Here is a 27,950-nt window from a genome sequence, read left to right as displayed (position 1 = left end):
CAGTGCTCCTTTAGATCCTGATCTCCAGGATTACAGGTGTCTGTCAACACACTGTTCATTTTTCTTTTGAGAAAGGACATCTGTACGTAGCCCAGGCTAGCCTCAAACTCAAGACTTTCTTGCTGCTGCTTCCAGATTACTAGGATTACAGGCTACAAGTACCAACACACTAGGCTTTGAAACAACTTTCAGTTTTTTGTTTTTCAAGACAGGGTTTTCCTGCACAGCTCTGGTCCTGGAACTCACTATGTAGACCAGGCTGACCTTAAACTCAGAGATCCACCTGCCTCTGCCTCCCGGATTGCTGGGATTAAAAGGCGTGAGCCACCATGCCCAGACTGCTAAGTATCTTTTTTAAATTTCTCTTTAAAAGTCGAGTGGTGATGGTGCACGATGGCGCACGCCTTTCGTCCCAGCACTCGGAGGCAGAGGCAGGCAGATCTCTGTGAGTTCCAGGTCAGCCTGGTCTACGGAGCGAGTTCCAGGACAGTCAGGGCTACACAGAGAAACCTTGCTTTATGGAAGAAGAAGAAGAAGAAAAAAAGAAAAAGAGAAGAGAAAACCCATGACTATCTAGAAGTTGGTCCAAAACTTACTTCACTACAATTCAGAATTTATTTGCCGTCTTAAACACATCTGATTATTCACAATTGTTTCAAATAGATTTTAAATCGGGCGGTGGTGGTTCATATGCCTGGTCTACAAAGAGCGTGCCAGCCAGTACAGATTCCAAAGCTACACAGAGAAACCCTGTCTTGAAAAACCAAACCAAACCAACCAAACAAAATTAGATTTTAAGACTAGAGTGTAAACCGGGCGATGATGGCACACGCCTTTAATCCCAGCACTCGGGAGGCAGAGGCAGGCGGATCTCTGTGAGTTCGAGACCAGCCTGGTCTACAGAGCTAGTTCCAGGACAGGCTCCAAAGCCACAGAGAAACCCTGTCTCGAAACCCCCCCTCCCCCCCCAAAAAAAAAAAGAAGAAGAAGGAGAAGGAGGAGGAGGAGGAGGAGGAGGAGGAGGAGGAGGAGGAGGAGGAGGAGGAGGAGGAGGAGGAGAAGGAGAAGGAGAAGGAGAAGGAGAAGGAGAAGGAGAAGGAGAAGGAGAAGGAGAAGGAGAAGGAGAAGGAGAAGGAGAAGGAGAAGGAGAAGGAGAAGGAGAAGGAGAAGGAGAAGGAGAAGGAGAAGGAGAAGGAGAAGGAGAAGGAGAAGGAGAAGGAGAAGGAGAAGGAGAAGGAGAAGGAGAAGGAGAAGGAGAAGGAGAAGGAGAAGGAGAAGGAGAAGGAGAAGGAGAAGGAGAAGGAGAAGGAGAAGGAGAAGGAGAAGGAGAAGGAGAAGGAGAAGGAGAAGGAGAAGGAGAAGGAGAAGGAGAAGGAGAAGGAGAAGGAGAAGGAGAAGGAGAAGAAGAAGAAGAAGAAGAAGAAGAAGAAGAAGAAGAAGAAGAAGAAGAAGAAGAAGAAGAAGAAGAAGAAGAAGAAGAAGAAAGACTAGCGTGTAATCCCTCATTCCGGGAAGCCGAGGTAGGAGGATTTCCGAGAGTTCGAGCCCAGCCTGGAGTATGTAGTATATATTCCTGGTCAGACAGAGTGACAGAGTCAGATCGAGTTTCAAATGAAACAGAACAAGCCCATTTAATTAATGAGATCTAAGTCAGTCATCTGCGGAGATCCAGGGGCAGTTCGAGAAGCCTCTGCGCTCACTGTGCACTCTCCTCGCCTTTCACGAGCCCTTTCAGCTCTATAACCTTGACATTTTCTCCCCGACCCTCTCTTTCTTCACGCGTCCCTCCCACAACCCGCTCCCCGGCGGCTTCGAGCCTCAGACAGACCCAACCTCCCGGAGAGCCCTTCTCCGCCCGGAAGTCGTTGATTGGCAGGTCCTCAGAGGACGCCCACCGCGTCCGCCGAGCGGAGGGTCCGCCTCGGTTCCTCCCTGTAGGCCGCCCAAGTTTGTTTTGGCGTCAGGCGCGCAGTAATGACGCCACGACGCTGACGCGAGAGAATGGCGGCGGCGTCCGTGGCCTGGGCCGGGGGACGGTGGGCTGAGCCGCCGAGACTCCGAAGAGCCCGCCGGCCGCGCGAGGTGAGGCCTTCCGGCTCGGGGCTTCGGCCTGACCGGCGTGAGGGGCTGGCGAGCTCGGCCGTGGGCTTGGCGCTGCCGGGCCGCCGCAGTGCAACTCCGAGCCCTCGGCCCCTGTGCACTGGGGCCTTCGGGCTGGGGAGCGGACCGGGCCGTGGCTACCCACGGTCGCCTGGCGTGGCCTCAAAACCTGCTGCGGCCTTGGGCCCGATGGACGTGGTCAGCTGCCCTAGCTGTGGCTCAGCCGTCCCGCACCCAGCGCGGGTCAGATTGATCTAACCTTGTGTGCGGCGCCTGCTCTACATCCTGCCTTTGCCAGTAAACGCCAGGGTCCTGCGGGGGCCACCGATCTCCTTCCATGTACTGGCTGGAAAACAGGCCAGAGTCCAGCTGGGTCGCTTGCACTGCAAACCTGTCATACTTCCAAGGAGCGCCCCATCCCCGCCCTGTCTTCCGTGAAGTTGCTGCAGTGATAATTCCCACCTGAAAAATCACTAGTTGTAGCCGCCTCCCTAGTCACTGTAGGGAAAAAACTGACCCTTCTAGGCTGCGGCTTTCAGAGCTTGTCATCATTTGCTGAGGCCTAGCCCGACAGTCAGCTTTCGGGCGCTGCGCTGCTTTTCTGGAGTGCATTGCTGAGGCATGTGAGCCTCTTGTTAGCTCCGTGGTTCCATACCCTTGAGGTTCAGATAAGCTGCTTTCTCGGTTTGGGAAATTCTTCCTTTCGTTCCACCCTCACCCACTAGTATAGGAAATTAAGAATCTACCAGCGACGTCTCTTCCTTTTCCCTTGCTTGCACAAAGCGGTAGTGTTTGATTAAGGTTGTTGCGGCATTGGCCGTACGGTGGAGCATCTGTCATAGCCAGCAGCTGAGACAGTCACAGCAAACACCTATCTTTGTGTGATAGGTGCTGCTTCTTCCTCTTCAACCTTAATGACCTAAAAATCTTTGGAGTAATTTTCCAAGATTCAATTTCAAGAGTTGTCGGGCGGCGTCTTTAATCCCAGCACTCGGGAGGCAGAGGCAGGCAGATCTCTGTGAGTTTGAGGTCAGCCTGGTCTACAAGAGCTAGTTCCAGGACAGACACCAAAGCTACAGAGAAACCCTCAAAAAACAAAACAAAAAAAAATTTCAAGAGTTTCATTCTTAGTAGAAATGGTGGGATACAGCGGGGCGGTGGTGGCACACACCTTTAATCCCAGCACTAGGGAGGTAGAGGCAGTCGGATCCTGTTGAGTTCGAGGCCAGTCTGATCTACAGAGTGAATTCTTGGACAGCTAGGGCTGTTTCACAGAGAAACTCGGTCTCAAAAGAATTTTTTTTTAAATTAAAAATGTAGGATACACTTCTAATCCCATTTATGAGATGAAGGCAGGGTGACAGTAAAGGCCAGCATAGGCTACGCAATATGTTTAGAACCACCAGCCTCTGTCTCGCAAACACAATACCCCAAAGTCCAGATAGGGTGGGCATACCTATGGTCACTTGCACGCTGCAGGCAGAAGCAGGGGGATGCCCGAAAGTTGAAAGAATCTGATACGACTTCCAGAGGTTCTCGTGGGGGAAAATTTTTTCACTCTTTTTTTTTTTGTTGATGATGGTGATGGAGACTGTACCCAGGGCTCTTAGCACTTAGACGATATGTAAGCTTCGTGGTCAGTTTACCGTTTGAGTTCGGAAGTTGTGTGGTAGCTCCAATGCCGTAACCCCAGCATCTGGGGAACTGAAGGAGGATGACCATGGGTACGAGGCTACCCCAGACTGTATATTGAGTACCAGTCAGCCAGGGCTACAGAGTGAGACCCTGTCTCACAAAACAAAACAAAAATAGGAGACAGGATATGAGATAGAGACTTGTATTTTTTTTAATGTATTATGTATTCAGTATTCTGCCTGCATGTATGCCTGCAGGCCAGAAAGGGGCACCAGGTCTCATTACGGATGATTGTAAACCACCATGTAGGTGCTAGGAATTGAACTCAGGACCTCTGAAAGAGCAGCCAGTGCTCTTAACTGCTGAGCCATCTCTCCAGTCCTAAGACCTGTGTTTTTAAAGTTGTTTTTAAGTCTTCTTCCCCCTGTATAGGAATTGTTCCCAGGATGTTTTGCATTCTACCAAATGAGCTGTGTCCCCATTTCAGAAATCTATATTTTAAAAAACAGCAAAAGCAGGTCATGGTGGTGCACATCAGTAATCCCAGCATTCTGGATACTGAGGCAGGAGGATCACTGTGAGTTTAAGGTCAGTCTTGCTTAATAGTGAGTTCCCTAGTCCATCATGGGCTATAGAGTGAGACACTGTCTTGGTTGTGGTGGCACACGCTGGTAGGATTTCCTGAAGGAGGCAGAGGCAGGAGGACTATTGAGTTCGATGCCAGCCTGGGCTACACATTAAAAAAGAAAAGAAAATGAAAAAGCCAAAGCTAAAGACACTACTGTACTTCCTTGGATGAAGATTTCAAAATTTTGAAAAACCTAAATTAGATTATTGGCCTTTTTTGTTGTTTGTTTTCTTCAAGGCAGGGTTTCTCTGTGTAGCACTGGCTATCCTGGGCTGGCCTCGAGCTCACAAAGATCCACCTGCCTCTGCCTCCAGAGTGCTGGGATTGAGGCATATGCCACCACTGCCCAGCTCTGTTACTGGCTTTTTAGCATCCTGAGAGTCTCTGAGTTCTATTTCCCCATATCCAAGGTAGGAGAGTCGTGTTACTTCATTAAATCTCCATAGAGTGCAGATGGATGATATAGTGTGTATAAAATGCTGAGTACACTTGAAATTTTCTACATGGAACCAATTTACTAATGTCCATAGTGTTTTTCTTTTTTCTTTTTTTTAATATTTATTTATTTATTATGTATACAATGTTCTGTCTATGTGTATGCCTGCAGGCCAGAAGAGGGCACCAGACCCCACCGCAGATGGTTGTGAGCCACCATGTGGTTGCTGGGAATTGAACTCAGGACCTTTGGAAGAGCAGGCAATGCTCTTAACCTCTGAGCCAACTCTCCAGCCCCTCTATAGTGTTTTTCATCTTTTTTTTCCTTCCAGTGTTGGGTATCAACCCAGGCCCTATGCATACTAATCAAACATATGCCAATTATATACTCTACTCTACTGAGCTACAACCCCTAGCTCCGGAAATTTTCATCTTTCTGTGTTTCTTTTCCTTTTTTCGTGTGTGTCTGTGTGTAAGTGATCGTTGGTTCTGGGTTGTAATGCAGGTTGTCAGTCTTGGAAGCAGGTGCCTTCACCCACTGAACTCTCTTGCCAGCCCCATTGTAGTTGATGTCTTTGTTTTGTTTTTCCCTAATACTAAGTGAGTGTTGGACCTAGTCAAGAACTCTAGCAGTGAGGTATAACCCCAGCCCTCTTTTTCACTTTTGATTTTGAGATAGGGTTTTACCAAGTTGCCGAGGCTGGTCTTGAACTTACTCTGTAGCTAAGACAGGTCTTGGGATTTTCCTGCCTCAGCTTCCTGAGTAACTTGGATTATGGGCCTTTCCCACCAGACCCAGAAAATGTCATCTTTTAAAGTTGTTCTTCGCATTAAGCTGCCTGTAGGAGGAAGCCTTGTGCTTTGTGGTTTCTTCAAGGTCACTTCTAGGCAACTGAGAGCTCCTTAACACTTCTCACCAGATAGATGCAGTTGGCCACTCCCCTAGAAGGTCTTTGGAATCTAACTCGCTAGGGGATGTTTACTGCTGAGTAAGTGAGTTCTCTAGGTCTAATTGTAATCCTGTGCTTAAATTGTATGAATGAGCCAGGAAAAGTGCAGCCTTCAGGGAACGTGTTCGCCTCTGACAGTGAGCTGTACTTTCGCATCTCTGGTTTTCTTGGCACTTGCCACAGAATACCCTCGAGCTCCGAGTAACTGTGGAATTTGAAATAGATGCGGAGGTACTGTGTCAGAGTCACAGGTCATGGGTAGATGGGTGAGAATTTGGTTTCGCCTATTATGTGGCTTTGTAAGCATGAGCACGTTATGTGCGCAGCTCTGACCTTCCTCAGCACTTAAGCAGCTGTGTGATGATGCGATCATGCTGTTTGCAGCTGAAGCCATTAACCTTACACTTGAGTGTAGCTGAGAGCAGCTGTCTGCATTGGTCCATAGCATTGCACAGGAGGGTCCTTCTCTGTGTGTATCTGAGAAGTAAAACTCTAGAAAGAAGGAAGCAATCCCGGTTATTGAGAGCTGGAAAGAGGCTTATCCAAACACCCTTCCCTTCCAGAAATCTTAGTATTGGCTAGGTCACCACGGAACTAATTTTTTTTTTTTTTAAAGATTTATTTATTTATTATGTATACAGCATTCTGCCTCGATATATGCCCGCACGCCAGAAGAGGGCGCCAGATCTCATTACAGATGGTTGTGAGCCACCATGTGGTTGCTGGGAATTGAACTCAGGACCTTTGGAGGAGCAGGCAATGCTCTTAACCGCTGAGCCATCTCTCCAGCCCCGGAACTAATTTTTGATACAGTCTTGCATTGTCAGGGTATTAGATGTTAAGGTAATGAAAATGTGATGTTTTCATTTGCTGTAAGGAAATTATCTGAGAGACTTTTTCAGGCTATAGGTTTGAAGTAGCCTTTCAAGGAATCATAGGAATGATGGTCAGCTGTGTTTAGTGACACACATCTTTAATCCCAGCACCTGAGAGACAGAGGCAGGCAGGTCTCTGTGGGTTCAAGGCCAGCCTGGTCTACATTTAGTGAGTTCCATAACAACCAGAGCTATATACATGGTGAGAACCTGTCTCAGGAAAAAGAAAAAAAAAAAAAAAAAAGCACTGTCCAGGGTATAAATTCCTTGAGAGCAAAGACTATACCTTACTTTTTTATCACTGCCCTAAAGAGTTTCTAGTTCGAAGCAGGATATCAGTGAATATTTGTGGGTTGGAAGGGAGAACTTGGTAAATTACTAGATCTGTATTTCTGATGGTGGAAGGTCTTAGATTTGGGGATCATCACAAAGTGGGGAAACAAAGGAAACCTTGGAAGTCTCGTTCTCAGCAAGATGAGGTCATTGTCTACCAGCTGTTACCATGAGGACAGTGTTTAGCTGTAGTCCTTGAAAAGTGGGGTCCCAGGATACTATAGCTCAAGAAGCCATTACTGGGCATGGTGGTGTATGATTGTGGTGCCAACTCCTTAGGGGACTGAGGCAGAGGTATTGCTTGAGCTTAGGAGTTTAAGACCAGCAAGGGCAATATAAACCCCCATCTCAAAAATAAATAAGAAACGGAGTAGGAGCTGGAGAGATGGCTCAGTGGTTAAGAGCACTGACTGCTCTTCCAGAGGTCCTGAGTTCAATTCCCAGCAACCACTTGGTGGCTGACAACCATCTGTAATGAGATCTGGTGCCCCCTTCTGGCATGTGGGGCACACATGGAAGGAATGCTATACACATAATAAATAAAATAAATATTAAAAAAAAAAGAAACGGAGTAAATAATAAAAACTGTAGCAATTGTGGCAGCACAATGTCCCAGTATTCAGGAGGCAGAGTCAGGTAGATCCTTGAGTTTGAGGCCAGCCTGGTCTACAGAGTGAGTTCCAGGACAGCTGGGGCTGCATAAAGAAACCCTATGTCTAAAACACAAAGAAAAATACAGTAACAGTCATTAATGATATTAAAAGTTAAAAACCAGGCATGGTTGTACACATCTGTAATCTCAGCACTTGCGAGACAGAGGCAGGAGGATTTCATGTTCAAAACCAACCTAAGCTAAGTAGGGAGACCCTATTTTAGAACAACAGAAAATGCCCCATAAAAGTTAAAACATAAGAGAAAGTGACACATAAGTGCTTTTTAGGAACAAAGACGTGTGCTGCCACCACCGCCTGGCCTCTAGCTAGCTCGTTTTTTTTTTTTTTTGTTTTGTTTTGTTTTTCGAGACAGGGTTTCTCTGTGGTTTTTTTTTTTGTCTAGCTAGCTCTTATAACTTAATTTAACCTGTTTCTCTTCACCTACGTTTGCCTTGGGCCTTTCTTACCTTTATTTCTTTCTATATGTCCTATTTTCATGCGTCTTCCCTATCTGTCTGGCCCTGGGAACGTTCTCTCTGCAGCCTAGATTCCTCCTTCTACTTATTCTGTCTGCCTACCAGTCCCACCTATCCCTCCTCTGCCTAGCTAATGGCTGTCCACACATCTTTACCTCTTAAACAAATGCAGCATAAACAAAAGTAAGGCATCTTTACATAGTTAAAGTAATATTCCACAGCACATATCTGCACTCTTATGAAAGTGGTTTTGTAGCATTGTTTCTAGAAGTGGAATTGCTGCAACAGTCTCCCTGTTATAGAAACGTAGTGAGTTCAAAGTCAATTAAGGCTACACAGCAAGTCTGTCTAAAAGAGAAGACAAACAGAAGAAAGCTGTGAGCCCCATGACAGAAAAGGGCTCAGCAGAGGTATGGATTGAGCAAACTGTTCAGTCTTTGACCTGGTGAGGTCAAATTCTGTTGGGCCCATATATTTCCGAAGTCTTGACTGTGTGAAGAAGAGATCCTTGGATGGAGAACCAGGAGACCAGAGTCCATGCTTGAGCACAATTTGAGTGGCTTTGGACAAGTCTCACTACCGCTCTTGGCTGTCTTTTCTGTAGTGTCAGGGACGTGCTCACTCCCTCTGGCACCATCCAGCATGCTTGGCCTTTCCCGGAGGAGTGGCTGGTATCAGCCTGGGAGCTGAAGGTGCAGCACAGACCGTGGAGAACGGATTAATTTCTGTGTTAGCTTTGTGACCTGGTATAACATTTCCTGAGGCTTCTTTCTCGCTCATCCTGTGTACCCCAGTACCCATGCTGGCTACTAAGTTGGGCACATACACAAGAAAGCTCAAGCAGGTTCTCAGCAGGTTCTTGCCAGTCAGCACCATTTTCCCTGTGTCACTTTGGGAGAAGTTAGTAGATGTGGTGGAGCGGAGCATCCAGAGGCAGAGACAGGTGAATTTCTGAGTTTGAAACCTTCCAGGTTAGTCAGGGCTCCATAGTGAAGCCCTGTCTCAAAAAACAAAACACAGATGTGACTGGAGTTTGGACTGCTCGGATCACCTGGAGGATGTTACTTATGTCCCTAGCTTGCTGGCTTTCTTTCTAGCTGCACCTTTCCCCATTTCAGTCCTTATTTGGAAGGTAGAGTACTGATAGCAGCCCACCTTTGAGTGTTTCTAATAGGAGAAACATGGTGCTTCACTGCTGACTTAAGGTCTTTGTGCAGGCTTTGTTTAAAGTGAAAAGTCAGGGTTTTTCCTTTTCTTTTTTCTTTTTTCAAGGTTTTTCGAGACGGGGTTTCTCTGTGTAGCTTTGGAGCCTGTCCTGGAACTTGCTTTGTAGACCAGGCTGGCCTTGACAAACTCACAGAGATCCGCCTGCCTCTGCCTTCTGAGTGCTGGGATTAAAGGCGTGCACCACCACCGCCCAGCCCTGGCACCTGCACTTGTGTGCACATCTCTCCCCCATAATTACAAACAAAAATCTAAAAAAGACATATATTGGGACATGCCTTTATCCTTTATTCCTGCCTGTATCCTATAGGTGTTTGATACCTAGTGACACTGTGCCAAGATTTCTGGTCTCCAATTCACTGGGTTAGATTTTAGCCATGTGGAAACTGGGCAAATATGAGACTGTGGAGCAGGATAGCTGCCGAAGAGAAGGCTGTAGAGACCATGCAGGAAAGTGAAGTAAGGACAGACTCAAGGTAGCTTTGCTGTTGTAGGGGTCCACCTCTGTAAGAAGATAACGGTTAGGAAGCTCCCCATGGAGACCTGGAGATACATCTTTCTGAGTTTTTATGGATGCTGCTGCTGGAGGAGGTCTCCAACACTCTACATCCCTGTTTCAGAAGAGATGAGTCAGAAAGATGAGGAGTGATTTTAACACTTAGGAAATATAAGACTTCAGCGAGGAGGGTCAGGAAGACTGAAGAGGAAATAAAGGACCTAACAGCTGTGCCTGGTGAACGTCTTGCCCTCTGTTAGGCTTGAAGAACTTGCGATCCAGGAAAATGTAAGCCAAGGCCATAGAAATCAGCCCTGGTCTTTTTCCTAGACCCTCCCCTCAGAATGAGATTGTGGTCTGAGTTGTTTTTATTTTGTTTTGAGACAGGGTCTCTGTAACCCTACTCTGTCTCAGAAGTCGCTGTGTAACTTAGCCTGGTATTGAATTTAAGATAATCCTCCTGCCTCAACCTCCTAAAATTTGAAATCACAGGCGTGAGTTGCTACTTCGTCTGGCTTCTGTACTCTGATGTCTCTTTATTTTCATTTTATTTAAAATTTTTATGTGAGTGGGTGTTTTGTCTATATGTATGTCTATTTACCATGTGTGTGCCTGGTGCCATTGAAGGCCAGAAGAGGACATCAGATCTGCTGGAACTGGGGTTACAAACAATTGTGAACTGCCGTATGAGTGCTGAGAATTGAACTTGGATCTTCTGGAAAAGCAACCAGTTTTCTTTTCTATTTATTTATTTTTTGTTTGTTTGTATTTTGTTTTTTTTCGTGACAGGGTTTCTCTGTAACTTTGGAGCTGTCCTGGAACTCACTTGGTAGACCAGGCTGGCCTTGAACTCACAGAGATCTGTCTGTTTCTGCCTCCCAAGTGCTGGGATTAAAGGTGTGCACCGCCACCACCACAACCCGTGTTCTTAAACTGCTGAGCCATCTTTCCATCCCCTACTCTTAACTTCTTAAGATGTCAACAACATCCCTTTGCAGGGTATTGTGTCAGTCAATTGTGTTAGTTTGTTTTGAGACAGAGTCTCATTATGTAAAGTTGGATGGCCCAGAAGAATTGCTTTGTAGACCAGACTGGCCTTAAACTTGCATGATATTCCTGCTTCTGCCTCCAGAGTCTAGAATTACAGATATGCACCACCATATCTGACTTCATTCTTAATTAGGCTGCATTTATCAAGGCGACAGAAAGAGGGAGGATGACTGCTGTCCTTCAGGGGTATCCCTGACTATACTGACTTACCCTCTCTTCTGTTTGCATAGGTGTAGACGGGGCACTGCCTACAGAGCAGGTCCTGCCAGCCTCGCTGGAGAGGATGCCCCCGTGTCCGTGATGGGCTGTGGGACAAGCAAGGTCCTTCCTGAGCCACCCAAGGATGTCCAGCTGGATCTGGTCAAGAAAGTAGAGCCCTTTAGTGGCACCAAGACTGATGTATACAAGCACTTCATCACAGAGGTAGACAGTGTTGGCCCTCTCAAAGCTGCCAGTCAGCATGCACCTCCATGCCCTGGTGTTCCCACTACTGGCTACACAGAACCTCCTTCAGAACCACCACGCAGGGTCAGGGTGGCGAAGTACAGAGCCAAGTTTGACCCACGTGTGACAGCTAAGTATGACATCAAGGCCCTGATTGGCCGAGGCAGCTTTAGCCGAGTGGTACGAGTGGAGCACCGGGCAACCCGACAGCCATATGCTATCAAGATGATCGAGACCAAGTACCGAGAAGGGCGGGAGGTGTGTGAGTCCGAGCTCCGCGTGCTGCGCCGGGTGCGCCATGCCAACATCATTCAGCTGGTGGAAGTTTTTGAGACACAGGAGCGCGTATACATGGTGATGGAGCTGGCCACTGGTGGTGAACTCTTTGACCGGATAATTGCCAAAGGTTCTTTCACTGAGCGGGATGCCACAAGAGTGCTGCAAATGGTACTGGATGGTGTCCGATATCTGCATGCCCTGGGCATCACACACCGAGACCTCAAGCCTGAGAATCTCCTCTACTACCACCCAGGCACTGACTCCAAGATCATTATCACTGACTTTGGTTTGGCCAGTGCCCGAAAGAAAGGTGATGATTGCCTGATGAAGACCACCTGTGGCACACCTGAATACATTGCTCCTGAGGTCCTGGTTCGAAAACCCTACACCAATTCCGTGGATATGTGGGCACTGGGTGTCATTGCCTACATTCTACTCAGTGGCACCATGCCCTTTGAGGATGACAACCGCACCCGGCTTTACCGGCAGATCCTCAGGGGCAAATACAGTTATTTGGGGGAGGTGAGTATGTCTTGCTTCTGTTCCAGGGATGTTAGAGAGGCCCTTCTGTGGGAAGGTATTAACTCCTGGTCAGAGGGATCTGCTTTGAGGGCAGATCATGGGGACCAGGCAGACAGTGTAGAAACAACAGAGACTAGTAAAGTGTCCTCGTTTGGTTTCTCCTAAATGTAAGTCTTGAGGTGAGGACCTGGGAGCAGAAAGCTTATGTGGGAGGTGGTTCAGTAAAGACAGGAGAAAGTGATGCAGGAAAGAAGTAAGTCTAATGAACAAGTACATTTAGAAGTGGATTGACTAGACTGCTCTACATATCAAGTTACAGACCAGCCAGTGCTGTGTAGTGAGACCCTGGCTTAAACTAAACTAAACAAGTGAGCTGGGTCTGGGGAAATGGCTCAGCTAGTTAGATACTTGCCATGTAAGCACAAGGACCTGAGTTTGATCCTCAGAACCCATGGAAAAGAGATGTAGTGGCATGTGCTTGTCATCTGAGTACTGGGGAGCCAGTGATAGCAGGGCCATCCAGCCAATTGCTGAGTACTCAATTCAGTGAGATACCATGTCTCAAAAATAGGGTAGGGAATGATAAAGGAAATCACTCTCTGGCCTCATCACATATATGCGTGTGTACCTGTACACACACGCACAAATGCATGCACACCCAGACACCACACAGAGAAGTGAACTGCCACTGTGGGCTACTACTGTGGGGTACTAGAACTTAGTCCCACTCCCAACCTTGTGAATAATTATGTGGAATGTGTCACAAAAATGTATCACCAAAGAGCAAGCCTGTGTGGTTAACTAGTCTCTACCCTATGAGTTAAGGATTTGGGGGAGGTGAGGGCTGGAGAGATGGCACCATGGTTCAGAGTGTGTGTGTGTGTGTATTTTTTTTCTCCCAAGACAGGCTTTCTCTGTGTTGCTTTGGAGCCTGTCCTGGAACTAGCTCTTGTAGACCAGGCTGGTCTTGAACTCACAGAGATCCACCTGCCTCTTCCTTCCAAGTGCTGGTATTAAAGGCGTGCGCCACTGGTGACTGCCTGGCTGTGTGTATTGTTCTTGTGGAGACTCTGAGTTTAGTTCTCAGCCCCATGTTGGTCAGCTCTTAACCACTGAGCCATCTCTCCAGCCCTTATCTCTTTCTTATCTCTATTCAGTTTCCTATCTCTGTTCAGTTTTGCCAGACAACAATGAGGACCCATGTATGCTCATCTTTTGATTTAGGATGTTAGAAGTTAGTTTACTTTTGTTTTGAGACAGAGTCTCATATAACCTCACACTCAATATATAACCACTGCCTTAAACGTTTAATCTTCCTGCCTGCTGGGATTATGAGCTTGTACCACCATACCTAGCTTTAGCTCACATATTTAAATAGTAAGTTATATGTCAACAAATGCTAGCCTGTGTGCCAAATTCAAATAGCAACCCATCCAGTTTGTGTATCCAGATCCATGGATACTTCTGATAGTTGCAAAAAAAAAAATGTCAGTTTTTAGTATTGCTGATTGCTAAAGGAAGGTGCAAAGAGAGTCATTGCTGGTTGCCCTTCAGAGGATTCTGACGGGGTTGGGATGAGGCTGACTGCCATAAACTGCGAGCTGGAGAATACCTGTGTGCTTGTGGAAGAGTGGCCGTGCTTTGTGAGAACATGAGCTGAGTTATGCAGGACTATAGGACTCTGCCAAGATAGTGAGGGCCCCTCCCTCAAAGTACAGAGTGCTCCCCTCAGGGCTGGGGCTACCAGTGTGCTATTGTCTGTGCCTCTTTTTGTTGTTATTTTATTTTGGTTTGTGTTTTACTTTTTATTGCTTTACTTATTATTGTATGCGTGTACATAATGTGGGTGTGTGGGCATGTGCATACCGCAGCATGTATGTAGAGGTAAGAGAACACCTTTATGGAGTAGGTTGTGTCTTTACACCTTCATGTAGATTCTAGGACTCAAACTCAGACCATACTTTACCTACTGAGCACATTTCAGTGCCCCTTTGCTTTGTTTGTTTGTTTTTTGAGGGGGAGTATCAAGTAGCCTAGACTGACCTGAAGTTCTGTGTAGCCAAGGCTGGCCTTGAACTGCAATTCTCCTGCCTCCACCTCCCAAATGCTGGGATTACAGGTGTGCCTCACCACTGTCAGATGCCATTTCTGCCATTTTTGTCACTTGCAGAGAAGGGAAGGAGCTCTGGGAGCAACTGTTTTCTGTGACCTAGTTCCCCACAGGGCTTTGGCCCAGCCCTCTCATCCCCATCACCTGGCTCAGAACAGTGTTCCTTGTAAGAGTCACCCAAGGGTCTAGATCACTTTGTTCCAGGGTTTGAGATTACACGCTCTGTCAGCCTCCCTGTTAGTTTGCACATGAGGTTGTTGGGTTAGTTAAGGATGTCCCTTTCTCAGGAATGGAGCTGCTCTTCTCTAAGAGGGTTCTCAAGTCAGACGTTTCAAAGATGGCAGTGATTGAAGGACAAACGGCTTCCTCTCAGTGCAACTCTGTGACAGGCACTGAGGAGGGTTTCCGTTTGCACCATTTATGGGAGAGATGATAACTGTTTACACTGAAACCTGTGCTTGGTCTCTCGAGTGCAGGGGTTGCTAGAGAACACCTGATAGTTTCCACAGAGCCAGCAGCACCATGGAAGGCGCATGCCTGGTCTCCTGTCCTTTGTGGATTTTAAGTGAATGGGTATGTGACTGAAAATTTGATTCTCACATATTTGTGCTGGGCTAGTACGAAACAGCATAAGATGCCACAGGGCAGCCAGCGCATCCTGTAGAGGCACTCAGAATGTTCTGTAGTTTTGATAGGAGGCTCAGGGACTACATTAGGTTATAGCTGAAACTGATGCTTTAAATAGAACATAAATGTTTGAGCCAGGTGGTGTTGGTGTACGCTTTTAATCCCAGCACTTGGGAGGCAGAGGCAGGTGGATTTCTGTGAGTTCAAGGCCAGCCTGCTCTACAAGAGCTAGTTCCAGGACAGTCTCCAAAAGCTACAGAGAAACCCTGTCTCGAAAAACAAAAACAAAATCAAAAAAAGAATATAAATGTTTGAAAGTTGAAAGGTTGCTTCTATTCTGAGCTTTGTATGGTGCCAAGCTGTTGAGGGTCCCTCCAGATGACAGGGCAGCATGGATCTTAGCTAAAGGAGGAAGAGAGAGAGAGAGAGTATCGGTTTCTCACATGGAAAGACTTGAAAAATCTGTAGGAACTCCTAAGAATTTCTGATTCTGGCAATTGTTGATGAAGCAGTTTATTTAATTGGAGCTTGCACAGTGTCACTGACTGTCATTGATTATTTGAGCATGAGGGAATAACAAAAGAGTGAAGTGGGAGATGTACTTGCTTCTACTCAAATTCAAAGACCAGACAACCAGAGATTCTGTGCTCTGCTCTGGGAAGGGTCCAAATGCAGCTGTTGGTAGGCAAGTTGAAGCAGAGACCTTGCTGGAGACGCCTGGCCAGGGCTGCCTGTGGGCACAGACAGAAGGGTTCACAGAACACCAGGAGTGATTGTGCTCTTCATTTAGGGCAAACACGGGGCATTGAAGGAAGAGGAAATGCATGCAGATAGTTAATATTGCAAAAAGAAGTCTTAAGTTTACCTGTTTGGAGGTGCTGGCGTCAAGAAGGCAGTTTGAAAGTGAGGGAACATTCTGTTAAGGGGCAAAGAAGACCTGCATAAGGGTGAGAGAAGACTGAAGACACAAAGCCACCCAAAGGTGCACTTCCTCTAACAGGAGGCTCAGGAGGCTGGAGGAGCTGTTTTACAGGAGAGAGCACAGGATGTGAGTCATCTAGTTCACACTGAAGTATAGTGGGGGTCTCTCTCTCAGCTGCTGTGTTTCACTTGACAAGTGTGACACTCCTTGGCCTGATGTCATTGCTTTTGTCAAGGGTTCTATTCCTAGAGGCAGGATGTATGAAGAGGCTCTTGGAGGTTGATGGCAGAATGATGCCGTTCTGCTGTCTTTCGAATTTAGAAGCCTGAATTTTCATCCTCCTCCACTTGGGCATTCTGAGCCGTGGGTGAGCCTCGGTGACTACACAAGGAGCCCAAGTGCCTCTGAGAAGGTGACAGAGTTGTGGGAGAAGAAACTCACCCTGCTTCTGCCTGGGAAATATGGGGTAGTGGGAGGTGGTCCCTGGGCTAGCTAGCCATCCTTCTTTTTGGAGCCAAGGGTTCTTGAGGGCAGTGAGCTGGACTAATACTGTTTAATTCTGATCACCTGTGATAAGATGGGCTCCCAGAGTCAGCTCTTCCCTGACCCGCTCCTCACCTCACTCTTCCTCACTTCCTTTATCATAGCGCTTGCACTCGGGGTTATATGATGTTCCAAAGTTTATAACTGCCATTTCAAGAAGATACAAATAAGGGACACTGGGACTTGCCTCAGGACCAGCACTTGGACAACATGGCATGGCAGGATGAATGAAGACATGAATCTTTTTCTCTCTGTGCAACAGCCCTGACTGTCCTGGAACTTGCTTTGTACACCAGGCTGGCCTCAAACTCACAGAGATACACTTGTCTCTACCTCCCAAGTGCTGGAATTAAAGGCGTGTGCTGCCACCACCCAGCACGATGCAGTTTTCTATTCCAAGTTGAACTGGATCACATTGGACAGGACCTCAGTTTTCACCATTTTGTCTGCCCTAGACAAACTAGATTGCTGATACCCTCAGACAGGCCTTCCTTAATACCTAGCAACATGTGCCTCTGAAAGGTGGCCTTGTTTGGGCCACTGGGTGTGTAGTGGATTCTCAGTGGCTGGCAGGAGACCTATCCTCGTTTGGAATCCTCTTTTAGGAAGATAAGGGCTGTTTTCTATGTGATGGGGCAGGAGACAGGCTCTGAGGGAAGAAGGCAGAGCCCCATCATGTGCTACCTCTCTGGCTGCAGGCTCCAGAGTGTAATCCTTTAGGCGTTTTTCTGTTGCTGCTGCCCTGGTTACACACTCCCCAGAGAGCAGTACCTTGCCTGTAGTGGCAGAAGCAGCTGCCATGTCTTACACGGCTGTATTAGCCCTTCCTACAGAAAGACCTTGCTTCAGACACTTCAGCAACATGTCAGCCGTAGCTAGAGCTACCTTTCATCTCTGCCCTTTCCACTTGCAGCCCTCAGAGGCCCTCTAGCAAAAGGAAACAACATGGAGTCATTCCCTGTGTCCCCTCCCTCTCCTTTTCACAGTTTGACTTCACCTCTTTGTCATAGGCTCTTTTGCTTCCAGGCTCTCTAGTTCTGGGGGCTAGGCTATCATCTCTCCCACATTCTGACTTCAGAGTCACTCATGGCCTGAATGCTCCCTCTGCCTCAGCTAAGATAGGTGCTAACTCTCTGTTGGGTAGATGGTTATGGTGATCTACCTGGTTCACCTGTCTCCTACTGGCCATACCTCTGCATACTCTCCTTCCCCACTTAGTCTCTCATCTCACAGAGCCACTCTTTCTGCCTAGAATGCCTTGTTTGTTTTCTCTGTCCTAGTAAATGCCTGGTACCCCATATTGGGCTCTGGTCCAATGCTGTCTGGCTCACTTGCAAAAGCTGAGTTACCTTCATCTCTTCACTCATCCTGCCATTCAGTCTTGTCCTGAACTAAATCCTGCTGTGCCTAGGGTTCTAGGGACACAGACCTCCGACAGAGACCACAACATCTGTGATCTAACAGCCACTGAGGCTCAATACCACCTCAGAGTTAAAGTGGGTATGTATCTCAGTTGGTAGAGGGCTCCCCCAGCATACCTGAGGCCCTAGGTTTGGTCCTGAGCATGTTTTCAGGACTGGTGGTGTACACCTCAGGAGGTGAAGCAGGAGGATCAGAAGTTCAAGGTCATCCTTTGCTGTGCTATGAGTTTGACCCAGCTTGGAATACATCTAAAATTTTGTTTTATATGGAAAGAAGTCGTTTGTTTAAGAAACAAGGGAAAGAAAGCTAGCTCAGGCTCTGGACACTACTTGGCTTCGGCAGAATCCTTGAACGGAAACAAGAGATCATTTTTAGCACTCATCTAGATCGAGAACCCTCCAGGGTTGCTCCTGGACATTGTTAAAATAGACATTGCTAGATAGGCTGGCACAGGCTGTCATTCTTCTAGGCACTTAGTTATACCCTGTTCTGTCTCCATCCCCTTTCCTGTCCCCCTTCGCTTCATGAGCTCTTAGAAGGGACAAGATTGCATTTTGTTCTCATTCTCGCTCTCCTTTCTCCCTCACTCTCCTTTTCCCTCCTTCTCTTTCTCTTCCTTTCTATTTTGGTGCTCAGAATTGAATTCTGAGCCTTGTACAGCGATAAGCAAGCACTGTTTTACTGAGCAACACGCTTACCCTCTCTGTGTCTATTTAATTAAATTAAAATTTTGTTTTGTTTTGTTGTGGTTTTTCAAGATAGGGTTTCTCTGAATAACCCTGGCTGTCCTAGAACTCACTCTGTTGTCCGGCGGTGGTGGCGCATGCCTTTAATCCCAGCACTTGGGAGGCAGAGGCAGGCGGATCTCTGTGAGTTCGAGGCCAGCCTGGTCTACAAGAGCTAGTTCTGGGACAGGCTCCAAAACCACAGAGAAACCCTGTCTCAAAAAACCAAAAACAAAACAAAACAAAACAAAAAAACCTCACTCTGTAGACCAGGCTGGCCTCATACTCAAGAGATCCGCCTGCCTCTTTTCTAGTGCTGGGATTAAAGGTGTACACCACCACCTGGCTAATTAAAATTAATTTTTAGAAATAAAATTTTTGGGGGAGAAAATTGGGGGGGGGGGATTCAAGGCCAGCCTAGTCTACAGGGCGAGTTCCAGGACATCCAGGGCTAAGCAGAGAAACCCTGTCTCGAAAAACAACAACAAGGGCTGGAGAGATGGCTCAGCCGTTAAGAGTATTGCCTGCTCTTTCAAAGATCCTGAGTTCAATTCCCGGCAACCACATGATGGCTCACAACCATCTGTAATGAGGTTTGGTGCCCTCTTCTGTCCTGCAGGCATACATGCAGACAGAATATTGTATACATAATAAGTAAATAAATAAATATTTGAAAAACAACAACAAAACCCAAAATATACTTTGTTCTTATCTTTTTTGTTTGTTATTGTTGATATTTTTTGTTGTTTTCTTGGTTTTTTTTTGTTTCTTGGCCTTTTGGCTAAGACAGTGGTTCTCAACACTCCTAATGTTGTGACCCTTTAATACAGTTCCTCATGTTGTGGTGACCCCCCCCAACCATAAAATTTCATTGCTACTTCATAATTCTAATTTTGCTGCTGTTATGAATCTGATGTGCAACCCCAAAGGGGTCGAAACCCACAGGTTGAGAATTGCTGGGCTAAGATCAAATGCAAATTTCAGGGCTAGAGATGATCTACTAGTATGCTTGAAGCACCACAAAAAACAAACACCGGAAGTGCCTTAATCCCAGCACTCTGGAGGTATTCAAGGCCAGTCTGGTTTACCAGAGCTAGTTCCAGGACAGACTCCAAAGCTATAGAGACCCTGCCTGAGGGGTGGGGGCAGGGGGGTAGAGCTATGTGTCAAAACTAAAACAAAAGCAGAGCCCAGTAAGGCACACCCTTAGAATCCCAACACCCAGAAGGCTGAGGCTGACCTGAAACCTTGTCTCTACGAACTCCTTAAAACTTCTCTTCTTCCTGTCTTTAGACTGTCCTTCTACATCTGTTCCTCTTCCCTAGCCTCCATGGACTTCAGTGGGAGGGATCTGATGTTGCCATCTTGATCAGAGGGTGTGGTGGCTCTACCAGTGTCCAAACTTGCTACATTTTTCAAAAAATATAACCTTGGAGGCCGCTTCTGAGTGTGTTGTCTTTATTGTTATATTGAGAGTTCTGCTCTCCTAAGTAAACCCAAAGCTCTATTTCCAAGAATTTCTTCTGTGCCCTTTTCCTGGCTTTGATTCAGGCCCACGTAAGTACAGAAAGGAGGCCTTTGAGGGTGGGAATACTGGGTCTGAAAATATAAAAATACATCTTGAGATAAAGCTGAAGGAAGAACTGAGTCATGGTAGCAAGCCCAACTTTGTTCCTTCCTCCCCCGACTGCTGTGCAGCAGGACTGCCTTTTCATCCCAAATTCATGGGCTGTATGAGGAACCCCAGGGGTCAGGAGGTCAGCTGGAATAGCACATCCTGTGCCCTCACATGCAGCCAAGGAGTGAGAGATGGGAAGCCATTTCTTAAAATCTAGAACTTTCAAAATCAGGAGAGACTTAGAATTATGTTGTGTTCAGTCTCTCTGTGTTGAAAATAGTTAGGCTGTGAGTTCTCTTAGGTCATACAAAGAAATGGAATTGGTCACTGGGCTTGTAGCCTGACACTTTAACCTATCACCCTGATGCCATCCAGAAAAGACCTGGGCCATTTGTCCTCTTGTAATCTCACTTGAAAGTGGTCAGCCTTAGCCGGGCGGTGGTGGTGCACACCTTTAATCTCAGCACTCGGGAGGCAGAGGCAGGCAGATCTGTGAGTTCAAGGCCAGCTTGGTCTACAAGAGCTAGTTCCAGGACAGTTAGGACTGTTACACAGGGAAACCCTGTCTTGAAAAACCAAAAAAAAAAAAAAAAAAAAAAAAAAAAAAAAAAAAAAAAAAAAAAAGTAGTCAGCCTTCTACTAGAGGAAGTCTGGGGTAGCAGGTGAGCAGGGTTTTCTGCATCCCTATGCAGCCTCGGTTGGATAGCTGCCTCCAGCCTCCTTTTCTTAGCTTTCAGGCTCAAAGTGAGACTATGTTGTAGCCTTGGGAAATGTTCTTGCCATACCTTCCCACTCAAGTAGAAGGGGCAGAGAGAAAAGGGAGACACGCTCTCTGAGCTGGAACACAATGCCTTTGTATATTGGTGCCTCTCCCTCTAGGAGAGAGTTGGAGTCCACAGAGGAATGGCTTTGCCCAGGAGAAAAGTAGGGGATAATGAGGGGAAATTGGTGAAGGGGTGCTTAGGGAGCGGTCCCTCCCACTCTCTGTAGTTGTCTCCTCTGCTGTTAGAACCTCAAGAGTAGGTACTTTAACTGCAAGGGAACAAGGTCTTTCAGAGTTTGTGTACTGGGAAAAAGGCAGCCAGCTTGATGGTCAGACTCGGAGTGCCAGTGATTACCCTCCTCCCACAGCCTCAGCCCAGGGCCCAGCCCACGCATGCAGGGTCCAGAGACTTGTGGAGAGTATGAGCTAGTAGCATATACTGAAGCTGTCTTCACATAGTAGCATAAACAGATCTCCTGACGGTCTGCAGGTAGAGACCAATGGGAGACTAACCAACTGCAATTGGGACCTGTCCCGTCTGTTAGTCACCTGAGGCCCACGAATGTCCCTATCTGACCACAAGATATATACTGAGGTCAGAGTTCTGTCCTTTAGCCAGAGAAAGCAGTTAGAACTTTGGAAACCGAAGGGCATGGTTGTTTAATCATTTTTCTTTTTCTCATGTCCAGAATGCCTCCTGACCAGTCAGTCATAGCCTGACAGACATACTTAGGGTTCAGAGAAGCAGGTGGGATGAACTTCAGGCAATGGCCACTTTCTTGGGAGGTGCTGGAATGACCTTGAGTCCAGAAGTGGGACTGTGGAGGACACAGGAGGCCTTACGTTTCTGAGTAATGTGGGAGGTCGAGGTAAGAGGTTGCTCAACTGAGGTCACCCCAAACTCCTGCCTCGTTGTCTGCAAGCTGGATGAGGGCCACTTCCCTGTGTTCAGCCTGCCTGACTTCCTACTCTAGTTTCTTCCAACACTCAAAGATTAGACGGAGAAATTTTGGTTAATATGACTTGAGCCACATTGGCTCGGAGACCACTACCAGCATAGCTGCTCCCAGCTCCTCATAGATGGGGAGTGTTGGGGGCCTTCCAGAGAGCTGGCTGGCCTGCAGACAAATGAGTCCATTGGCATTCTGTACCCAGTGGCACGAACACAATAATTGATGAGGCGAGAGTCTGGGGAGTAGGAAGGGTGGATCAATCTGGCTCGCTTTGTCACTAACAGGCTGAGCGCGTGACAGGCAGCAGGGGTTAGTGCCTGGTGTGTGCCTGTGCTCCTCTGGAGATGGAGATGTTTAAGCTCACTGTGCAGGTCTGCTGAGAGGCCCTTCTAAGACAGTAGCAGACTGGTTGCAAGCCGCAGGAGTCCATGCTTTAACTGTGTGAGGATCTGAAGGGAGAAAGTCTTCACTTCATCCTTGTTTAGGCTTCTAGCTTGTGAATCCACCTTCTGCAGAGAGCGGCTACTCTTATTTGGAGGAGTGTGTTTGTGAGGGTCTCAGGAAGCCTTGGTTGGCTTCAAATTGTCTTATAAAGTCTAGGGTGGCTTTGAACTCCTTATCCTCCTGCCTCCACCTGCTAAGTACTGGGATCTTTTTATTATTATTACTACTACTACTATTTTTTCAAGGGATGGTTTCTCTGTGTAGCTCTGCCTATTCTGGAACTCACTCTGTAGACCAGGCTGCCCTCAAACTCAGATCCATCTGCTTCTGCTTCCTGAGTGCCAGGATTAAAGGTGTGTACCACCACTGCCTGGCTAAGTGCTGGGATCTAATGTGTGTACCAAAATCCCTGACTTAGGAGTTGCTCCTGTTCAGAATTGAGTAAGGGACAGACTCAGAATCATTCAGCTCTGTTCGGAGTACCCTGGGCTGCCTTGGAGTTGTTCTTCCAGCAAGCCAGGCTGGGCTGCAGTAGCTTTCCCAGTTCCCAGAGAAGCCCAGCAGGGCAGCACAATGCAGGTACTCTGATCTGATCTGTTCTGGGCTTGCCATGTTCATCACGTGTTCGAATAGGCCTGCTGCATCCATCTCCTGATAGGCAGAGGCTTGTACTCAGGTGGCAACAGCAATCCACAGGACTTTCTTTAAAGGAAAAAAAAAAACTATGTGAATGGGTGTCTTTCTTTCTCTTTGTTTCTTTCTCTCTCTTTCTTTCTTTGAGGGAGGCAGGGTTTAGTTTCTCTGTGTCTCTGTTTGTCCTGGAATTTGCTCCATAGACCATGCTAGCCTCGAACTCACAGAGATCTGCCTGTTTCTGTTTTCCTGAGTGTTGGGATTAAAGGCATGTGCCACCACTGCCCAGCAAGCTTTGCTTACTAACAGGGAGGTGAGGACAGTGACTACAAGAAAACTACCTACCTCTTCTCAGGAGTCCAGATGAGTCTTCTCTCTGCATCACTTCTGTCTGTCAGTTGGGAGCCCTGCTAGGGCAATTGAATCAGCAGGTGTGTGTCTTTGTTAAATGGCCGTGTCCCTACCTGGAATGTGGACCGTTGTAAGGTGTGCCTGACCATGGAGAGCATGTTCAGAGGTTCCCCAAGGTAAAAGGTGCCATGGAGTAGGCACCTCTTTACCTAGCAGTAAAGAGAGAGTGGTGTCGTGGCATCATAGTAGAGCCCATATAGCAGAACAGGGAATTACCTGGTGGCCTACCCTTGAAGGAGCATCAGAGCCCTTTCTAGAAGCTCTCTCAGGAAGTTCAGGGGCCCAGAGGCTGGGTTCCATGGCCTGAAGCAGCGTTCCCAGAGGGTACTCATTAGACAGCATCTGATTGCTCAACCACCTGAACCTACTCAGTGCCTCCTGTGTGAGCTGCACCGAGCACTAGGGCTCGGTACATCGAATGCTAATAATCAACTTGGAGCTCAGAGCCTGGAATAATTGTAAGCACTGGAGGCTAGGAGAGCATTGAAGGAAATGTCCTTTCCCCTAAGAATTTAACTTCATCCAGGTAAAGACAAGTTAGGGAGGCTGAGAGCCAGCGTTGATAGCTACTTTGTGAATGGCTAAGACAAGGCAATTCTGGTTACCTGTAGCAGACCAGGCTTTTAGGAGAGCTCTGTAGGGACAGAAATGGACTAGAAGGAGGCTGGCACATAATACTTAAGGACTTGTTTGTTTGCTTTGAGATAGGCTTTCACTATGTAGGCCATATTGGCCTAGAACTCACAGACGTCTGCCAACCTCTGTCTCCCAAATGCTGAGATTAAAGGCATGTACCATTACACCTGGTTAATGTCAGGGGCTTTTGTGGCTCAAAAAGTTATATAAACTTGTAGCACAATGAATAAAAACCCAAGGACAGAAATTGGGGATTGGCCTGAAGGCCAGGAAAACAGAACAGCCAGCCGCTGGCTCTTAACCTCTACTTCAGTTTGAAATGGTGATCCTGCCTCCAGGAATCTCAGAATGAGACTGTGTGTGAGAGCTGTCTCCTCCCATCTTATATTACTCTCTAGTGCTGGGATTAAAGGCGTGCACCACTACCTCCTGGTTTCTGTGGCAAACTAATGTGGCTACCGGGACTAAAGGTGTGTGTTACGCTGGGTGGTGATGGGGCACATCTGTAATCCCAGCACTTGGGAAGCAGGGGGAAAAGGTGTGTGTCACCACTGCCTAGTCTGTAAGGCTGATCAGTGCAGCTGTTTTACTCTGAACTTCAGGCAAGCATTATTTATTAAGATAACAAATGAAATATCACTACACAAACTGGACAGAGTCTCTGAGAAGGGTAATCATTTTCATCTGGTTCTAGAAGTCCCTACCCTGTCACCAAACTGAGAAATATAAATGCATTAAATGGTTTTTTTTCTCTTGGTGCCTGAATGCTGATGGGGAACTCCTTGGAAGTTAGAAGGTGAGACCCTCTCAGTAAGGACTGTAAAATTTCCCTCTATTCAATATGGTCCAGACAGATGGTTGTTGGAGTTTAGCCATGGTGAGAAAATGTGGATCACTTTCTTCAAAAATCTAGTGTTGGGGTTGCTGGGGAGATGGCTCAGTTGTTAAAAGCACCTGGCTGCTCTTCCAGTAGGACCTGGGTACCCACATAGCACATAGCAGCTCACAACTTCCAGTAGGTACCCAGCACCCACATAGCAGCTCACAACTGTCTGTAACTCCAGTTCCAGGGGATCTGACACCCCCATACAGACACATGCACATGAAATAAAAATAAATAATTAAATAAATAAAAATAAATAATTAAAAAAAATCTAGAGTTGGAGAGATGGCTCAGCAGTCAAGAGCTGTCCTTGCAAAGGACCAAGGGCTCACAGCTGCCGAAACTCCAGTCCATCTGTCTTCCGTGGGTACTTGCATGTGTGTGGTGGGTATACATACACTCAGGTACACACATATAAAAATAATAATTAAAAAAAGCCTTTAATTTCAGCACTCAGGGAGGCAGAAGCAAGCAGATTTCTGTGAGTTCGAAGCCAGCCTGATCTACAGAGTAAGTTTTAGGACAGCCAGAGCTACAGAGAGACACTGTTTAAAAAAATAAAAAATAAATTCCTAGGGTAGGTTAGGGATCTTGGCATGGTCCACCTCCTTTAGTTAAAGTCCCTAGGGTAGGTTAGGGGTCTTGGCATGGTCCACCTCCTCTAGTTAGGCTTTGCTTCCCAGGATAGATGATGTGTCCTTTTCCTCCTTGTCAGACTCATGAGCAAGCAGCGCCTGCTCAGTAAGCTGTGTCAGCCTGAGGGGAAGGAAAGGAGCTCCAGTGTGCTGCTCCAGAGGAGAGGTGCTGCCTCTCTAGACTGCACAGATGCTGGTGGATCCTAGTGCTGTGGAGGTATCATCCAGAGGGGAGGGCAGCGTTGAGTCCTCTCACACTAATACTTGTCCTTGGCTTCTAGCCCTGGCCTAGTGTATCTAACCTGGCTAAGGACTTCATTGACCGCCTGCTGACAGTGGACCCTGGAGCTCGGATGACTGCACTGCAGGCCCTGAGACACCCATGGGTAGTAAGCATGGCAGCCTCTTCGTCCATGAAGAATTTGCACCGATCTATCTCCCAGAATCTCCTCAAGCGTGCTTCCTCTCGTTGCCAGAGCACCAAGTCTTCCCAGTCCACACGTTCCAGCCGCTCCACACGCTCCAACAAGTCCCGCCGTGTTCGGGAGCGCGAACTGCGGGAGCTCAATCTGCGCTATCAGCAGCAGTATAATGGCTGAGCCACCCAGCTGTGACATGGACACACTGTTGTCTCCTTCTGGCCACTCTCTGCTTTGTCACCTGGGCCAATGTCTTCTCTGTACCCAGGCATCATGGCCAGCAGTATATAGAGCATGTCTGGGTCTAGCTCTTCTCTGTGCCTTTAGTAGTCCCTACCTCCTCATGGGTCTGGGCCTGGGCCTGGGCCTGTTGTGATGGGATGGTGGCCCAGAACCATCTAACCTGAGAACCTGGTAGGCAGCTGCTGAGTTGGAAGAAAGGACAGGACCCAGTCCCCACTGATCTCCTTAATGTTTGCCTTTTTCTTGGACCAAAGGGGTCTATAGTGTTGGGTAGAATGGGTCCTATGGCTCAGGACTCTTTGAATCCATTACTTTTATAACCCCCCTTTCTTCCACAAAGCATTGGTCTAGCTCCCATGTCCTGCGTCATACTAATCCTTAAGAGTATGCTCCAGTGGGAGGTCTAGCTTTTGCCACAGCTAAACTGCAAGCCCCAGTCAGATCCAAGCAACCTCACCATTTTCCCCAGCCGACAGCAATATTTCTTCATGGTGCCACCAGGAGCCTTTCTAGCCCCCAGACTTGCTGCGTGGTAGGACTGTGGCATGGGCCTTCGTTTCAGGCTCTGGCCTCTCTGTAAGCAGGATTCTGCGCATCACCCTCAGTGCCTCTGCAGAGCTCATTATTGTCTCTCTCTCCCCGGCTTAGATGCCCATGTCATTCCCCAGCTGCCTCCTTCCCCCCTGGAGGGGTGGAGGAGATCCACTGCTGCTACCTGGGGGTGGGTGAGCATGACGAGTTCTCAGAATCCCATTGTCAACCCTTGTTCCACCCTTTGGTATTGTCCTTTGCTGGTCCCTTTCTAAAGCTGCCATGCCCTCTTTATAGCTTCATGATGGCGCCATCTAGTGTCTGGTCTAGGTATAGGTGGCCGGGGGAGGGGTGGTGACTGGTGCACCCCCTTGCCACAGCCCTCCTAAAGGAAGAGGAAAGAAAGGAGTTGCTGAATTGGGGGAAGAGTCCTGGGCTGCTCAACTCCTCTTCTGCTCAGCTTCTCCAAACCTCACCCTGGAACTTAGCCGTACTGTGTTACCTGCCTCTGAACCCCAGGTGCCTTGGGTGCTGACCTTGCTGTAAGAGCTGGCCTTGCCCTATCTGCCCTGTGCCCACCTCTTTTCATAGCATTAACTTTCGAGGCTGTCCCCACTGAGTCAGGCTGGAGGGAGCTCCTCCGGGAGGTAGGGTAGGGTTGCAGGGGCTGCTTTCCCAGAGAACTGAGCCGCAACAGCTCCTATAGCTGGCATGGTCTCCCTACCACTACCACACTAGGCTGGAATCCAAGCTCCCTCCCTCTGTAGCTGCTCTCAGTGGGTAGGAAGGGGCCAGACAGAGCCTAGCTTGAGCCTTAGCTAGACTAAGAGCCTCTGTCGGCAGAAGGGTCTGACTCCCACACAACTCCTCTTAGTAGGCAGCCCTAGGCTAGGCCCTCTTTCTAAGTATGCCACCTCCATTGGGAAACCAAACCAAAGAGACCACTGTGTGCCAAGTCAACTGTGCCTTATGTACTCTCTCCTTATATCCTCCTGCCCTCTGGATAGGAGGCCCTGGAGGACTGAGCCTCACAGCCTCAGAACCCCCCACTTATCAGCTGCCCCAGGAATTTCTGGGGGTGTGAACCACTGGGGATTTAATTGTCTTTCTTGCCCAAAATAGGCCTGGTTGTGAGGATAGGGCAGAGGGAGTTTGTGTCTTGGGCCTTTGATAGGTCCACCAGGCGTTCATGCCATGGCCCGTGGATGGAGAATGTGCAGTTATTTATTTTGTGTACCCTGTAAATGTATCTTCTGTATCCAATAAACAGGCTGCCATCCCCAGGGAAGGCTGCCATTTTCTTCTGATTCCCATGATTGTGCCATGCGACTA

General features: G+C 47.6%; 1 protein-coding gene across 1 annotated transcript; it reads left to right on the top strand.

Annotated features, from left to right (window-relative positions):
* Positions 1–1,911: 1,911 nt before the first annotated feature.
* On the top strand, positions 1,912–27,925 carry Pskh1 (protein serine kinase H1). The gene is made up of 3 exons (XM_050143892.1): positions 1,912–2,082; positions 11,086–12,100; positions 25,707–27,925. Exons 2-3 carry the CDS (start codon positions 11,156–11,158, stop codon positions 26,022–26,024), a joined length of 1,263 nt encoding a protein of 420 aa, XP_049999849.1. The 5' UTR covers positions 1,912–2,082; positions 11,086–11,155; the 3' UTR covers positions 26,025–27,925.
* Positions 27,926–27,950: the final 25 nt, after the last annotated feature.

Source organism: Alexandromys fortis, unplaced genomic scaffold (genome assembly GCF_014885135.2).
Source record: "Alexandromys fortis isolate MF-2015 unplaced genomic scaffold, M_Fortis_MF-2015_v1.1 scaffold_1, whole genome shotgun sequence".
NCBI classification, from domain to species: domain Eukaryota; kingdom Metazoa; phylum Chordata; class Mammalia; order Rodentia; family Cricetidae; genus Alexandromys; species Alexandromys fortis.
This window is presented reverse-complemented; position numbering and strand designations above follow the sequence as displayed.

What these genes read in the sequence shown, in the direction of transcription:
- Pskh1 (XM_050143892.1), top strand. Translation starts at nt 11,156, where the DNA reads ATGGGCTGTGGGACAAGCAAGGTCCTTCCTGAGCCACCCAAGGATGTC. An exon ending in AATACAGTTATTTGGGGGAG is followed by an intron (nt 12,101 to 25,706) that starts GTGAGTATGTCT and finishes CTTGGCTTCTAG; the next exon opens with CCCTGGCCTAGTGTATCTAA.